Consider the following 17,099-nt stretch of genomic DNA (forward strand, 5'->3'; position numbering starts at 1 on the left):
CAATATCCAGTATAATACAACATTGGTTCTAACCTCTACAGTTAAGAATTAACTACCGTATTTTTATACTTATTTTTTTTTTTGTTTCAAAAATGGGATAGTTTCACGGAGGGAGCCAATATAGTTCGAATCCCAGTCCACGTCTCAATGTCTCGCTGCTGAACGAGACGCTAACTTAAATGAACTACATCATCAACTAAAAACACATATTCTAGAAGGGCTCTGTAGAATATTTTCTTCATAATGAAATTTTGTTTGTATCAAACAGAAGAAATACCTGTGCATAACAAACAAGAATTCTGTAAAATCTTGAAAAATATTCAAAAACATTTAAAAAATTTGATGTAGAGGCCTCTTCCAAAAATAGGGTTTAACAAGCAAAGTAGGCTATTTTAGATATTATTGAATTTCACCAGTTGCTAAATGTGCTAACGAGACGTTGACGTTACTTGTTCTTTTTGAAATATGTGCAAAGGAAAAATACGTTTTGACCTAAAATCTGACATGTAGCAATGTTAGTTACGTCGATTTCAAACAAATCGGGGAAGAGGCAGTGGTTTAGTGGCCTATTCTCTAGATTTATCGCTACTTTAGTCAGTTTGTGACGATAGTATTATAGCCACGGGACGTCAAACTTGTGTTGAGTTTCTCAAGACTTGAAGTTCCTAACATATTTCAAATTCCGTTGAGAATCAAATTCAAGATACATATTTCAAGATGAAATATTACGTATCTATTGAAGAAACTCGTATTTCACTATATAAGAAAGAATAGTTTTGCTAACTTCTAAAACCTTGCACTTCATTGTAGTTCATTTTAGTATATACCATTGCTTCATTTATCACATAATTATTCATAATGTTCGTCACATCTTCGACATTTTCAAGTATAAAAGTATTCATTATTTTTCTATCTGTTTATGTAATGAAATGTAGTGACATAGTGACATTTTGAACTGTGCTTTCTGTTTTGTATAGAACTAAAGATGAGTATTTTATTGTCAAAGAAAATATAATTTTAATTATGTTTAGTTCCAGAAATAAAGGTAATGTACTGACAACACAGCAAATAACTCAAATCCATCTCGCTGACTGTAGCTGTTTAAGAACTATAATGGAAAAGAACTTAATTTAGTTTTAAGCTGTAAACGTATTCCTAGTTTTTATTAATGAAAAAATCTAGAACGGTCGTCTTGCGTGTAAAATCCTACTTCATCCTCTTCACTTGACAGAGAGAGAGAGAGAGAGACAAAACGCAGAATGTCGAATCACGTAAAATTGTAGTCTTTTGCTGTTGTCTTACCTGATCAATGGAAAAAAAAAAGTAAGGCGCAACGAATAATCTAACACATGTCGTGTGGGTGAGAGTTCGGTATGGATCCAATGAGTCACGAAATAACATGTAGCAGACCTCGTGTACTGTGTAAATATGTGGCTAATAGTCGTAAGTTTCAAGTTGTGAAAGAATGTTTTTTATTTCCTTCTTTTTATCAAGTTTTATATTTCTGTAGTGTCATGTGTGAACTACAAGGAGAAAGAATGCATTTAGCTATTGTATTAGGGATTGGACCTTTAAAACATTTAGTTAAATCGCAAGGTGGTAGAGAAGTAAGCGTACCAATTTCATTCTCATAGTAAGGAGCAAAAGATACTATCGTGCGAAAAACATGCATTTTTTATGGTGAAAAATAATACATAAATACGGCGAAATTCATGGAAGTGTTGCAAGTTGGATTATTACACTCTTTGGAAACAGACGATCTGTCGCGAGACACCATGCAGTTGGTGGATAACAGGAAAACAATGCATAGGGCAAAACTACCATCTGCTGAAACAGACAAAAATGGGATTCAAACTCTGCCGTGGTCCGACAATGCCCGGACTTGAATCCTATATAGAAAATGTTTGACTCTGCAACTATATTGCACAAACGACCAGATAGACCCCTCCCCCCCCCAAAAAAAAAAAATTACTTGATGAACTATGTGATGAGTGATACTATCGATGATTTTCTGAATACCATGCCACGTAAGATTGGCTTTACGTGGTGATATATAAAGAGGTTGGGGTGCACCAAGTTTTAACTTAAGCATCAGGAATGATTCTTCTTCGCATTAGTACGTAGCAATGGCCACATACCAGTTTTTAGGGTGACATTTCACGTATGTCGGGGTAGTATATTCGCTAAACGGTTCGTCCGATAGGGAGAGAAAGAACTGGAAAGGGACGAAAGAAAATTAAATAGCAGAAAAGCTGGTATGAAGCCTCGATGCATGCTTGATGAGAAATTAACACTCAATTTGACTCACAACAAACCATGAATTATTGTCATATCATCATGGCCTTGTGAGAAATGCTGAGATGTGCTCCCCTTACTTTTGGCCGAGAATTATCACTGTGAAAAAGTAACAGACCCAGTTAAATTGCTTCACAGTGATATAGGTAACTTACAGTTCAGTAACAGCAGCAAAATCAGTGAAACTTTCTCATATCGTTGTGTATATTGTAGTTTTACTATTAATAGTTTGTAGTAGTAGTAATAATATTTTAGTTTTTATGTATTTTAAACTAAATATTATAGTATTTTATATTTTTCCCTGCAGATACCAGAACTACTCAGTGGGAGGATCCTAGATTATCGAATCCACAAATCGCAGGACCTGTAAGTAGTTATAAGTAGCTAGTATCATGTTAATCATCATATGTGTGCGTTCATTTGAAAAGGAACTACGTATCCGCTATTGAGTTAATAAAGTTTTTTCTCTGAATTCCCTCGTGGCTGTATGGTTAGCGTACACACCTTTGGTGCGGGAGATCCAGATTCGACTCCTTGTGGTTCAGATCTTAGGTTCAACTGTAGGTCTACGTCTCATATAGCCTCGATGCAGAATTGGACGCTAAACTAAACAAACTAACAAGTTTTGTTCTCAGTTGTTGACCTAATATAGGTTTTGAGTAGCAGAACAGTATTTATCAGATTGGTATAAAGAAAATTAACAGTATATATGAAAAATATTCCAAGAAAGAAATACTTTTAAGTAAATCTTAAAATGAAACTTTAGAAACACTCTAAATTATAAAGTTATACTGCATTTTTTCATTATGTATTTGTTTTTTCAATGAAACTTTCCATTGCAAAACTCATACTTTCGTGAAATACACACTACGTATTACGTTAAAATTAATCAGAATTACGTCCGAAGTAATATAATTATTCTGCAAAAACTAATATCTGCAGTGTTACTATTTAGCTGTTTTTGTTGTTTCGGTATTTTCTCAGTTTAAGTTAAATTTCAGACGAATAAAATACTTGGTGTAACACTCTCAAGAAAGATAAAGCAAACGTTCAGTGGCGGTCATCGTATAGAGCGAACCCGGCAACGGCCCGGGACCCCCGATCTATTGAGTTTTAAAAACATGTATAGACAATATATTGTGCGTCATTCCATAAGATTCGGAAGTTTACAAAAGCCCAGAGTAGTCAAGCCGATTACAGTAGCCCATCTTCAGGACACTAACACATGTACCATAAACAAAAATACTTCCATTATTCTCTGCATTTACATGTGTAGTGGATCAGTGAGTTTAGTTGCCCTTCAGTTTATCCAGTAGTATTTATGTAGGTGTAGATCAGTGGTTCCCAATGTTGTTTAGTTGGCGCCCTCTTTCTTAAAACTTCATACTTCACATCCCCCTTCTTCTTGCTACTAGTTGCTCTGACCCTTTTTCGGCGAATTCAATGTAGCGTTGATTTCCCAGATCTTCAATAATAATAATAATAATAATAATAATAATAATAATTGTGTTGAGGATACTTGGCTTAAAATTAGGGATGGCATTAAAATTTCAGCAAAAGAAAAATTGGGGAATACATAGGTGCAAATCATGGTTAGACCAGGAATTTACTAAACTAGTGAAAAAGAGAAAACAGGCCAAACTGCATTGGCTACAAAATCCGAACGATACAATCGCACAAAATGTCATTGACATCAGGCGGGAAGTTCCCAACTTTTAGAACAAAGAAACGCGATTTTTTGTAAGCTAAAATTAATGAACTTGAAGCTAAAATTAATGAAGAATTGTAAAACCAAAAACATTCGGAACATATATAAGGGCATCGACAATTTAAGTAAGGCTATCAACCTCGCGCTCATATATTGAAGAAAGCCACGGAACAATCCTCACTGATACAGATAGCATTTTGAAAAAATGGAAAGATTTCTCTGACGATTTGCTTAACACAGCCAAAAACTAATGTTTGTGGAGAAAAGGAAATACACACAGCACAACGTATATTCCAGAGCCTAACCAGACAGAAATTCCTGTAAAGAAATTAAAGAAACACAAATCTCTGGGTGTAGACGAAATTCCGACTGAGTTAATTTTAGTTCGAGGGAAAAATTGTACAGTAAGGGACACTTCTAGATGGTACACTTTTGCCGTAAATTTCCATATGGGTGTACCATCCAGAAGTGTCCCTTACTGTACAAAATACACACTCATTCTCCTTATCTAGAACAAGGAGGAATTGCCACAAGAGTGGAAAGAATCAATCATTGTTCCAATTCACAAAAAAGGCGACAAACTGATTGTAAAATTATCCAGGTATTTTGTTCTGTCAACATCGTATAAAATTCTCTCAAACATTGCATATTGATCCCATATGAAGATGAAATTATTGGAGATTATCAATGCGGATTTAGACGAAATCGATTAGCTATCGACCAGATATTTAATATTCAACAAATATTCAAAGAGAAATGGGAATACAGTATCCCGATATATCAATTATTTATTGATTTTAGAAAGGTCTACGACTCGGTTAGGAGAGGAACATTGTACACCATTCTTACAGAATTTGGAATACCGAAAAAACTAATCAGATCAATGATGTGTTTAAATGAACCCCAAAGTAAAGTACGAGTGGGAAAATACTTGACTAGCTTTCACGTCGACAAAGGCCTGAAACAAGGAGATGCGTTGTCGCCATTATTATTTAACTTTGTTCAGGAGTATACTATAACGAAAATCAAAGATAGTAACAATTACCTAGAGCTGAATGGTCTTAACCAAGTTATAGTGTATACTGATGATGTAAATTTGATAGGGATGGGTAGGAGAACAATAAAAGAAATGTATAGGTTTTATTAAACGCTTGCAGGGCCATAAGTTTAGAAGTAAATGCAGAGAAAACTAAATACATGGAAATTCGCCGGAATCGTAATACTGCAAATTATGGGTATATGGCAAAAATCAAATAATACCTTCGACAATCTGGATACTTGCAAATATCTAGGATCAATATTAACAAATCAAAACCATGTCTACAAAAAAATTAAATGTCGACTGAAATCTTGGAATTCGTGTTATTATTCAGTTCAAACTTTTTGTTTTCGCGAATTCGTTGAGAAATTTGAAGGATAAAACCTTTAAAACGATTATCATGCCTGTTTTGTTATAAGTGGCAAAATATGATCGCTTATTCAGAGGGAAGGGCGTAGACTGGAAGTATTGGAGAATAAAATCCTGAGGTGAATATTCGGACCCAAGAGGGACGGGCATGGGGAATGGCGGAAACTTCATAATAAGAAACTTCATAATTTATACCTCTTACCAAACATTACTAGGGTCATCAAGTCTAGGAGGTTCAGATGGACAGATCATGTAGCCAAAATAAAATAAAAGAAAGTAGGTACGCTTTCCAAATTTTAACTGGAAATCCAATCGGACATCAACCATTAGGAATACCTAGGCGCAAATGAGAGGATAATATTGTGATGGACCTCGCAGAAATAGGAATACATAGTAGAAACTGGATCTAGTTAGCTAAGGACAGAAGTCAATGGAGAGCTTTTGTGAGCGCGGCCTATAACCTTTGGGCTCCATAGGCCATAGAGTTAGTTAATAATAATAATAATGATAATAAGTACCATTCACTCATAACATACGTACAACATTCAGTACGAAAAGAAGCAAATATAAAGACCTGACAGACGAAATCAAAAAGTTACAGAAATGTCAGAAATTTACAACGAAACAGATCATTATCTCAACTACGGCAGTTATCCCTAAAAGTACTGTGACGCAACTCGAACATATAAACGCAAAAAATCTCTTAATAAACCTTCAAAAATCAATAATATTAGACACCTATCATATGGTCAGGAAGTTCTTTACAAAACTCTTCAAATAATCTGCATTTGCCAGAGAGGGCCGTCAGATTAGTAAGCTGAAACCGGTTGAAACGGAGATGCAGCAGTAATAATGATAGTAATGATGATAATTCTTACCAATTTATTTTCAACAGAACTGGAAATCATTGTAGTGTAGTATTAGTTTTTACCAATTTTGTTCTTAATGCAGTTCTTGCTTAATAAATTATTTCGAGTTTGTACGGTATTTTAACTTTTTTTTTTATTTTTTTATTATTTTTTTTTAAAGGTATAAAGTTCGTAATAGTTGTAATCTAATATAAATAAAATACAGTTTGCTTGTGTGTGTGTTTGTTTGTCTGTCTGTGGCCTGGGGACCAGACGAATAGACCTAGAGTTACGAAATTTTGGTCACGGGTACCTTGGTCCAGGCCCCAGACTAAGGCGAAACATTTTTGTCAAAATTCGAACCAGGGGTCTTAAGGTGGTGTTTACCGGGACATGTAAAAGAAGTAGAAAATGACCGATATTAGTGTCGAATTCATAGTTTTCGCGGTCGCTGAGATCAATGGTGAAACTCCCATCGCATTAACTTCCAAATTCACCCCATTTGGCTGCGGGCCGAGGGTCACCGGGTGGGGTGGGGATACCGAGACATGTAAAAGTAATCCAGAATTACCGATATTAGTGTCAAATCCATAGTTTTCGCGGTCGCTGAGATCAATGGTGATACTTCCATTAGCGATGACTTTCAAATTCGGCTACCATTGTATCGGGCCGGGGGTCAGCGGGGGAGGGGGATACCGAGACTTAAAAAAAAAAAAAGTACAAAATGACCGATATTAATGTCAAATCCACAGTTTTCGCTGTCGCTGAAATAAATGGTAATACTCCCACAGGCATTGACATCCAAATAGAGCCCCCATGCGAAGAATGGGTATATTCAGCTAGTTGTAAATAAATGTAGTTTATTTCTGTTAATAGCGTGCCCTCCTTGGTCGCTCTTCACGCCTCTCTAGGTTAATAAAAAAAGAAAAAGTTGCACTAATTATTTGGGTTTCGCCATTTTCTTTCGGTACCTAATTAAATAGCAAGTTTATTCAAATCTGCGATCACAACGCAACGCAAACAAATACAAGTAATCATAATTAGTAATTACTATGTCGATTGTTGCAAACTCAAACTCGAATTTTGCGTTTCATGAATGCAAACAAATATAATAAGCCCTCGACCACTTTGCTGTTCATTTTAGGCTTTTCTTCAAACGTAAGAGAATCAAAAGGTTTCTATTTCAACTGAACCATCTTGTTTCGGATTCCTCATAGTAATCATATTTATTGTAATAAATAACATTTATTGAACATACTTATTGTTACATAAATAACTCTATTATTGACAATCTGCAAACGTTAACGAGACAGCCGTAAACAAGAGTGCACTATCTGTACACAGTAAGGCCGATTTTCGCGTGGCACGATTGAGATGCTACAGGTATCTTTTGGCTGATTTCACACAAATATGTGTATATTTTAATTGATTTTCAGTTTCTGCGTATAATCTAACCGCATCTCCGGATGGTTGGAGACCTCATCTCTCTTGTAACGTAGTCCACCTGTAACATAATCTACCATGAGGATCACTGTAACATTGTTATGACAAATATAAAACTACATAATGAAGAATGAGATAAAGGAAATAACGTGTGCTTAACTTTGAATTGATTTTTCAGTTGTATCAGTAAAGTATGTCAAAATAGGTTTAGACAATGTTTGTGATATTGGATGGATGATTAAACGAGTTGAAATTATGCAAGTAGATGAAAAATAGCATTACTGTAAGTAATTTCGTTAGATATAATTGAAGAAATGATCAATCTATACACCACATGAACAATCGTAATTTAAATACGTTTTACCTTACTAAATGTTAAGTATGAGAGCTGGAATAATTAATGCATGGTTATTTTACAGGCTGTACCTTATTCCCGAGACTACAAGAGAAAGTATGAATACCTCAAATCTCAGCTGAGAAAACCTGTAAGTATTATGTAATAATTTTTTTGATAATTTCAAATTAGTTTAAATCTTTATACTATCACAGAAATGTAAATATTATAATAAACCGTTTCTTTCACAACATTCACTCCGTTTCTTAAACACTTTTTTAAATCTTCTCTTTGTCATTTTCTTCATTTTATTTTTAATTATTTTATCCACATGTAGATAAATTATTTTTAATTATAATTATTTTTCGTATTATTGTCTTCATTAATTATTGTATTTTTTTTATTTCTTTTAATGTTCAGTTCTTTTCCCCTGTACTACGTGTATTGATATATAAATGTTATTCTTCATTTATTCGTTTCTACCTCTCTTGTGCTCTTAACAACCCTCCCGCCCGATTAGTTTTATCTTTCTTTTTAACCTCTCCCTACTTTCAACGAGGTAACATTATCACGTGTCTTAGCATTTCAACATGGCATCCACCTGGGCACTTCATAGCCATTCCTCAGTTCTTTATTTTTTTTTTCGTATCTTCCTTCTTTTCCGCGCTATCTAATGCACCATTTAGCAAAAGAGTTTATATTGTACCTTTTTCAGTGTGTATCATTACGTTTTCACTGGTAAGAAACCCATTTTCCATTAAAACGTTAGGATTTGTTTCTTATAGCATTATATGTAATATTTACTTCCTCATAATAAAGGAGTGAAGTGTCTCGATAAAATACATGTTTGGAAAAGTGATTAAAGTTTTCCTTTTATTGTGTTGCTAACTCTCCTAATGAGGCAATGGTCGTGCTTCTTTAGTCAGATAAATGCTGCAATGTGTCGTATGAACATTCTGTTATGGCCGTACAGAACATTCGTTTCTTTCGAGTATGGTTCGATGCGCTGCCTTGATGCAGCCGTGCCCTCCTCCTATACTGATGAGAAATGTCACGTCGATAAATTAGTGTGAGGGCGTTGATCTGACAATTAGAATAAGTCGGCATTTTTTTGCGACACGGCATATCTTTAACTTTCATTATAACATAAACTAGCAAGGATTATAACATAAACTACCACGCAGCCTTTACAGTCATTGAGGTAAACATATACCTCATCCAATGTGATATCGTATTTTCACCTGGTTGGCTGGGTGGTGCTCGTGGAGCCTTCAGCAGTTAGTGTGACATTCGGTAATGTGTTTTGGCAAGAGTTCCTGAGTGCATTCCTTTCAACGCTTCTCCTACCGTAAATCACGATGAATTATGGTACGAGTTGTCGTGGGGATGTTCCAAAATGATTTTCAATACCTTTCTATGTGAGTGGGTTCAATACTTTTCTCTATGTCGAAAACTTGCACTTTCCGAATAGTATCTGGTGTATCGTAGCAAGACGGGTTTGGCTTGTTTCTTAACCTACAGAAATCGCTCCACTCCTCGCCTTTCCTACTTCTTCTAACACATTTGCTATGCCATTTTTCATCACAGCGAAACTACGTTCCCAGCACATCTTGATTATGGCATTATCAGTGTATATAGCATCTGAAAGCGCCATTATGTAACCTTTCCAGTAGGAATCGATGTTCGGCAGCATTCCTCAACACCAACGTTCACCACACCTGGCACGGATAACTGAGATCCAATGTATCTATATGATCAGTAGTTCCATCCACTTGCGCTAGGTTTCGATACTGTACTTTGTGAAAATAATTACTATAGATCAGAAACACTCATAAATTTATATATGAACCAACAAGTGAGAATTAGAATAGGAAAGTAAATGACAGAGAAGAGTACAGTTGGAAGAGGAGTTCGACAGGGATTCTCTCTCTCACCAACAATACTTAATATCTGTCTAGTAGAGATACTGAAAAAGGACCTACATAATGAAGACGGCGTTTCAGTAGGATGTAGAATAATTAGTGTATACGATTTGCAGATGATATGACGCTCGTTGCGGAATCTGAAGAGAAAATCAATAAGATGTTAGAAAAGTTGAAGGTCTGTGAAGAATATGGGATGAAAATAAATGTGAAAAAGTCAAAAGCCATGGTGATCGGAACAAAGCGGTCGGTGTCATATATAGAAGTAGAATGGGAGAAAATAGAACAGCTGACTAGTTTTCGATACCTCGGTAGTATTATTAGTGATGATATGAAGTGTGAATATGAAATAAAAGCAGGGATAGGAATAGCGAAAGAAGCCTTTAGGAGGAAGAAAATACTATTTTGTAGGACCTTGAATAAAAAGTTGAGAAAAAAACTCATAAAATGTTTCATGTGGAGTATTGTACTGTATGGTGCAAAAACACGGACACTGCGCAAAAATTTTAGACATTATTGAGAATAGGAAAAGAAACTGGTTGGGACATTCGCTACGAAGGAACTGTATAATGAGGGACGTGCTAGAGGATATGGTGACAGTAAAGAAAGGGAGGGGCGAAGTATACTACAATTGATATACGATAACAAACAGAAAAATCCTACGTGAAGACGAAAAGAGGTTTGCGGAAGACCGTGGAGCATGGAAGCTCTTAGTTACGGCAAGTGACCTGCTAGTAATGGCAGAATACCTATGATGATAATATATATATAGTAATAGGATAGACCCGGAGCAATTAGAACACTTTTTACTTTTAGTTGTTTCATATGTTTCACTTTCAATAATTGATTGAGAAGAACCGAGTGAATAGACCATACTCATTTTCTAACATGATTTATTGTATGTTGCTGTGAGGCCCAGAATGGCAGTACATATTTTGGGAGCTAGAATTATGCAATATCGGTAAATAAAGGAAACCACGCCTCTTAGAAATGTTAACGTAATAGAACAAAACAGGTTTTGTAGATTTAATTCCGGGTAAAGCTATAAATTACTCTCTTGATTACAGAAGTCAAAATCTCCGTGTAACCGTGAATATTGACAATGTTTCAGAATAATAATTTATCACATTTTATTTGGTCAAACTTTTTAAATTAGCAATTATATTTTCAATTCTTAGTGATTAACTAACAATAGAAGTTGGATCAGTATATTTTAAAGAACAATAATCTCATATGTAATGTTACATAAGTAATTTATATCATATTGTTGCATTTTGAACTAAATTTAAGAATATAACCATTTTAAGATTTTTTAAATGATATTAAAGATTATAATCATTTTCATATTATTTTTCTTTAGAGCAATGTTCCTAACAAGTTTGAGATCAAGGTTAGAAGACAACATATCCTTGAAGACTCATATCGAATAATTAGTAGTGTAAATAGAGTGGAGTTACTAAAAACTAAGTTGTGGGTTGAATTCGAAGGAGAGGTTGGACTCGATTACGGAGGATTAGCCAGAGAGTGGTTTTTCTTGCTATCCAAGGAGATGTTTAATCCTTATTATGGATTATTCGAATATTCAGCAATGTAAGTATAATAATCATGTTCTCAAACGTACTTTCAGATGTTACTTAGTATTCATGAAAGTTAACTAAACGAGAAGTTTGGCTGGCAGAAAATACCTGATAGTTTCGAGTAGCTAAAAAAGTAACATGTTTGTACAGAAGAAAGAATATTGTTACCTATGTTGTGCGTCAAGGATAATCATGTTCCTGCTGTATATTTTGCAAAATTCACTTCCTATTTAATCATGTAGTCCTCTGGATTACGCCTTCACTGCTGCTTAATTCATTTCTTCTTCTTGTACTTAAGTACGAGCTGTAAATTCCGTTCCACTTTCATTAACATTGGACTAGGTGGATGCTTAGTGAAATGTGCTGAATCTAGTGTTGCGGAATTACAGCAACAGTTCAAGGAGCAATACGGAGGAAAATGATTGGTTTGGTAAATATATAATAGGAAAATAATAACCCTTGACGCACCACATAGGTAACAATGTTTGCTCCCTTATACAATTTATTGCGTTAATATGCATGGTTGCGGTTGGGTTTGCCTATGGAAGTCCGAAAGTTTGTTGCTGATTCAGATCACGTATAAGGTTTAACATATTACTAGTAAAACCATCCATCGTGATTTAAAACTTTAAGTGTAATTTATTCACCAACCTGGTGTTAGAATTTAACCTAATGGAAAGCTGAATATATTCTTTTCCTATCTTTCCGAAACAGTTCACTCGAAAGACGAACTTTAAATTTCTAAATTTAGAAGAAGAAATTTACCTTAGAAATGCGAAATTAAAAACTATATCAAGATTCTGTTTCTCTCTCTCTCTGTTCTTGTGTCAGTTTTTTTCTGCATCACCAGTGACAGCATTGGCCTAATCTCTATTAAAATTCTGTTCCCCTTCATATCCAAGTGGCTTTTTTTTTCCCCTCGTGGTCCATATTTAATTCTCAGTAGGAATATTTGGCACGGGTACAGGCCAAAGTAGATGTTGGATCCCACTTTAAGTAGGTTAAATATCGTTTCGATGCTAAAATATACGTTAAACTTCAGTCCGTGTGATGTGATATTCTAACATATAGGGTCATTTCGCAGCGTCTCCGTTACCCAACCACGGTACCCTAAGCCATAAAGCGCTACGCCGTTCAGCTATACAATAAATAAATAAATAAAAATAAAAATAAATAAATAAAATAAATAATAATAATAGTAATAATAAATAAATAAATAAACCTGAACTCCTAATTTCAGTTTCGCATGTAAATTTCATTATTCTCCAATAGTGTAAATAAAATTGACAGTTCAGTTCTTACCTAAGTTGAAGTAAATGTATCGTGGGATTTTCTAGTAATATGTGTTGAACTTGAGAAATAAATTTGACTGTGATTTGAAGAAACATGTGATCGAAATGTATATTTCAACTACATCAATGTAATCGCTTTATTGTCTAATCTTAATTGCAATTGCGTAGTCTTTACTTTTTGATTTGTTGTAGACATACTGTATTCTCAAGTCTGAGTTAAATCACTAAACTTTTGAGGCGCTCACATGTACCAGTAAGTGATACGTTGAAACAAAGTGATCAGAGCTTCAGTATAAAATATTTATTTCAGGTTTGAGCAATGAGGTAAATTGAGGACACTATGGGCTAAAATGTTCAACTTCGAAAATTGAAAGTGAAACCTCATTAATACATATTCCATCATATAGTATTTGACTTACATGGAAATTCAAAAACTTGTAGTTTTTATAGAGCCAGATTCAGTGATTAAGTCTCCTTAGTAATCTTCGTATCATGTTAATTTTGCTGTTCTATTACATACTCCCTTTAGTGTTGGATGGTTGGTTTATTTTTGAATAATAATAATAATAATAATCTGGTGTGTAGTATATTGTTATGCAGCTTTGTCTTTATCATAGGGACACATTTTTCTCTTGTATAGGTACTTAAGAAATATTTCAGTGAATAGAGATGGCTAATGACGTCTGAAGTAAAAGAAATAATAAAATAATGAGCTGGTCTGTCAAGAATTTTATTCGTTATTGAGATTACCATACTTCGTATAATATATGAGGATAACATATATAATTACAGTTTTCATGGTACGTGAATTTGTTAGCCGTCAGAATCTTATTTTTTTCTTTCTTTACTTCCTTGTTGCTGTATGTTTAACTAGCCGCCTCAGAGTAACTTTTCTGAGTAACTGCCAAAATACACCGCTTTGTGATTAATCCTTATGTTTTTGAGACATATAGGCAAATAGTTCTGTTTCTTTTTTTAAAAAAAATAACAATTCATGTTGATGTGTGTGTGTTACATATAACAATGGTTGTAAGTAGATTATGTAAATTAGGCATTACTTCTACCCATTAAATATATAAAAGCAACTTGTATACAAATAGAATGGGGACTGAGAAACAAAAAAGGAGTGGTTGTGAATCGTAATAACAATAATAAAATTTCCTTAAAAGATTGAATAATCTGAAGGGTAATACAGGGCAATTATTGTGGCAGTGAAGGAGACTCACGTTGTTTATTAAGATAGTCTTGTTTATTAAGATAGTCGTATGAGTTTTCTGTGTCAGTCCTATTTAGATTTTAAATAGCAAGATTTGTCCACTATTTTGGACGAATATTTCACATTTTAAAGTGTAAACTGTATTTTATTTAGTGAAGTAATTGCCTTTAATGTTTCAGCACGACGTAGTACGTTTCACTTGTGATGTTATGTAGGCTGTTGTGTTGTATAACTATCAATGTCTTTGTTAACAGCTTTTACAAAATATAGTTGCACGTTGTTTTAAAATAGTTACTGCACTTTACATTGGTATTCCTGTTAGATAATTAGATACTATGTGGAAACGTGTACATTTATATTTAGAAGGAAGTCTTAATTTAACATAATATTTATGGCTTTTCTGAAATGCCAGACTCAGTAGTATGCATTCTTAAATCAGAAGCTCTTTTATTAAAAATAAATTAATAAATAATAAAAAATTACAAGATGTATAAAAGACATTTTATAAAAACAATTTTCACTCACAACAGCAGTTATTGTGTCGTTTCCTCTAATTCAGCCTTAAATATGTAGAATTAAGCTATCATATCAGTATGGGATTTAGTGAATTAGTAGAATTCAGTATAAAATAATGTGTATATACTGTAAGCATTAAAAGAAAGTGGGAAGATGAAATATCATTCAAATACATGAACGGTGGTTATCAGAATGTACAGACTTAAATTTAAAAAGTCTCTGCCTTTTGATGCTATGCTTTATAGCATACACATTTTGTAAGATTTTAAAATGCGCTTACACATCATTTGCCCATTAAATATACAATTATGAAAGAACGCCGAATGTTGTCAACAGATTATTTTATTAATAGGATCTCAATGTGGAGATGTTATTTTTATTTGAAGCTGCTTCTTTCATTGCCAGAGCTATATTTTCTCTCAAACTACAGCTAGACTTGGGATCTTAACCACGTTATTTCCCATTCGGACAGAAAGATGGGGATCGAATTCGGAATCGCGCGCACAAAAAGCATGCATGCCAACTTTGGATACGGAAGAACTTTTATTTATATGTTTATTTATTCTTTTAAATAAAAGATCACATTTACAGTTCAGAAACAAAATCTTATCCATTTTGAAGTTACAATAAATGTATTTCTCATAGTATTTGTACAAAAGGTAACAAGGTAATATTATCACTGTATTTGTTACGGAACTCTGTATTGTGTCGCTTTGTCAATTGTAAAAAGTAATATAGAGTTATACAGTATATACTTCGGAAGATAGCTGAAGTAATTCCGAAATTCAGTCCAAGCACATTTAATTATGTAACGTACGTAACGTAACATATTAGTCAAGGTGTTCCAGGTGAAGAAGATACAAGTAGTAAAAGTGAAGAGGTGTTAGCTATTATGGCAACAAGGAAGTAGATTAAAGTGGTAACCTTATTCTCATTTTTCATCCCTGCATGATGGATGAAAAAAAGGAAGAGGAAAATTTACATCAGACATTTTTAATTGCATTCAAAACCTGTTTTAAAATATAACCAAAATAAGTGTAAACATCAGCCCTCAAGAGTAGTATGCATATATATATATATATATATATATATATATATATATATAATGATGTGTGTGTGTGTGTGTGTGTAGTGTGTGTTTCATTGGAGATACTGTGCGAATGTCATTCAAAATATTTTAGTATGCGTAGTAAACAATATTTATTTAGAGCTGATGGTGCAAAGTGTGATCATAATATAGATGAAATAATGATTAATTTCTAGTTGAACATAAGAAAAGTCACAATACTAACCTGAAAGTGTTCGTGTGAGGATAAAATTATCTTCAAATGATCATCTATATTTTGAAGACATATATAAATGTCCAATTAGTTTGTAATGAGGACTTTCTAGAAAAGATTACAATTTACTTTCCTGATGAACATGTAATACAGTCCGAAAGAAAATACGTTCTGTAATAATACTTTGTTTTCTATATACGTATAGTCAAATATTTCAGTTAAATCTCTTGTATACTTTCCTTTAAGACTAGACATGCACTATCGAAAAGTTATTATTATTAATGACCATTCTATGAAAGAATAATATAAAGTATTTAAAAGGTATACAGGATGACCCTGAAATAATGAGGGTAATTTAAGGTGATAGGTTCCTTGTGACTCTAGCAAGAAAAACGTCATATGAATATGTGTTAAGTAATATTGCGGTAAGCCATTAGATGACTGAAGACTAAATCCTAGCGGACAATAGTGAGCAACATCAAGGTCAAACTTAAAGAAGAGTGTTGTACATGCAGACTTTAGTGTCCCAAAAACTACTTACACTAGACGTGATCAAGAGCAGTACAAGACATAGTACTCGGTATTAAGAGAATATTCACGCACGTACTTGTGCGTACATGTATTTTATGCATGATGGAGAATTCCTACGTTTATCCGTGAGCGTCTTAATGAGACATTTTCTATTTTTGGATCGGAAGAGATGAATATATTCTGTGGCCATTTCGTTTCGTTGTCCTGATCTATGTGTGAGGGCAGTCTTTCGTGTATGGCGAATCCATCGCAGATACCTCCGCGCTCACTCAGCACATACAGACCTGGTGCAAAAGTATATTTGTAGTACACCAGGCGTATAGGAACGTGCTTCTGCCTTCTTGCATCTCGCATCGAAGCCTGTATACGTACCAATGGTGGACATTCTGAACACTTTCTGTGAAGTGTGTATCTTTCACACTAAGCGTCTTGTGTGTTCCACTTCCTGGGCTTCGTAGTTCATAAGTTGCAGCATGTCGATACCTCTTATCTTACCGTCAATAGCCTAGACCGAACAATGTGAAGTCTTCTTTAGTCCATCTGGCATTTCCAGGCATATTCATGCCACATTTTTTTTTTAAATTTAGGGTATGTAAACTTTTTTCTTGGTTTTAGGGTACTTGTTGACACAAGTTTTAACAGGAATTATGTAAAGTCCTTATACAATCACCCATAAATATCAAGTTATCATAAAATAAGTATCGCTGTTCAGAAAACTCTGAGACGTAA

At 34.1% G+C, this 17,099-nt stretch overlaps 1 protein-coding gene across 7 annotated transcripts in view; it reads left to right on the top strand.

The window, feature by feature from the left end:
• Nedd4 (E3 ubiquitin-protein ligase Nedd4) overlaps nt 1-17,099 on the top strand; it is a 123,932-nt gene that overhangs the window by 80,365 nt on the left and 26,468 nt on the right. For all 7 annotated transcript variants that reach the window (XM_081748175.1, XM_081748177.1, XM_081748181.1 and 4 more), the window contains 3 exons: nt 2,603-2,661; nt 8,122-8,187; nt 11,319-11,548. In XM_081748175.1, the coding sequence (XP_081604301.1) occupies nt 2,603-2,661; nt 8,122-8,187; nt 11,319-11,548 (355 nt within the window). The remainder of the gene's footprint in view (nt 1-2,602; nt 2,662-8,121; nt 8,188-11,318; nt 11,549-17,099) is intronic.

This window comes from Thermobia domestica, chromosome 2 (assembly GCF_964235325.1).
Source record: "Thermobia domestica chromosome 2, izTheDome1.hap1.1, whole genome shotgun sequence".
NCBI lineage: Eukaryota > Metazoa > Arthropoda > Insecta > Zygentoma > Lepismatidae > Thermobia > Thermobia domestica.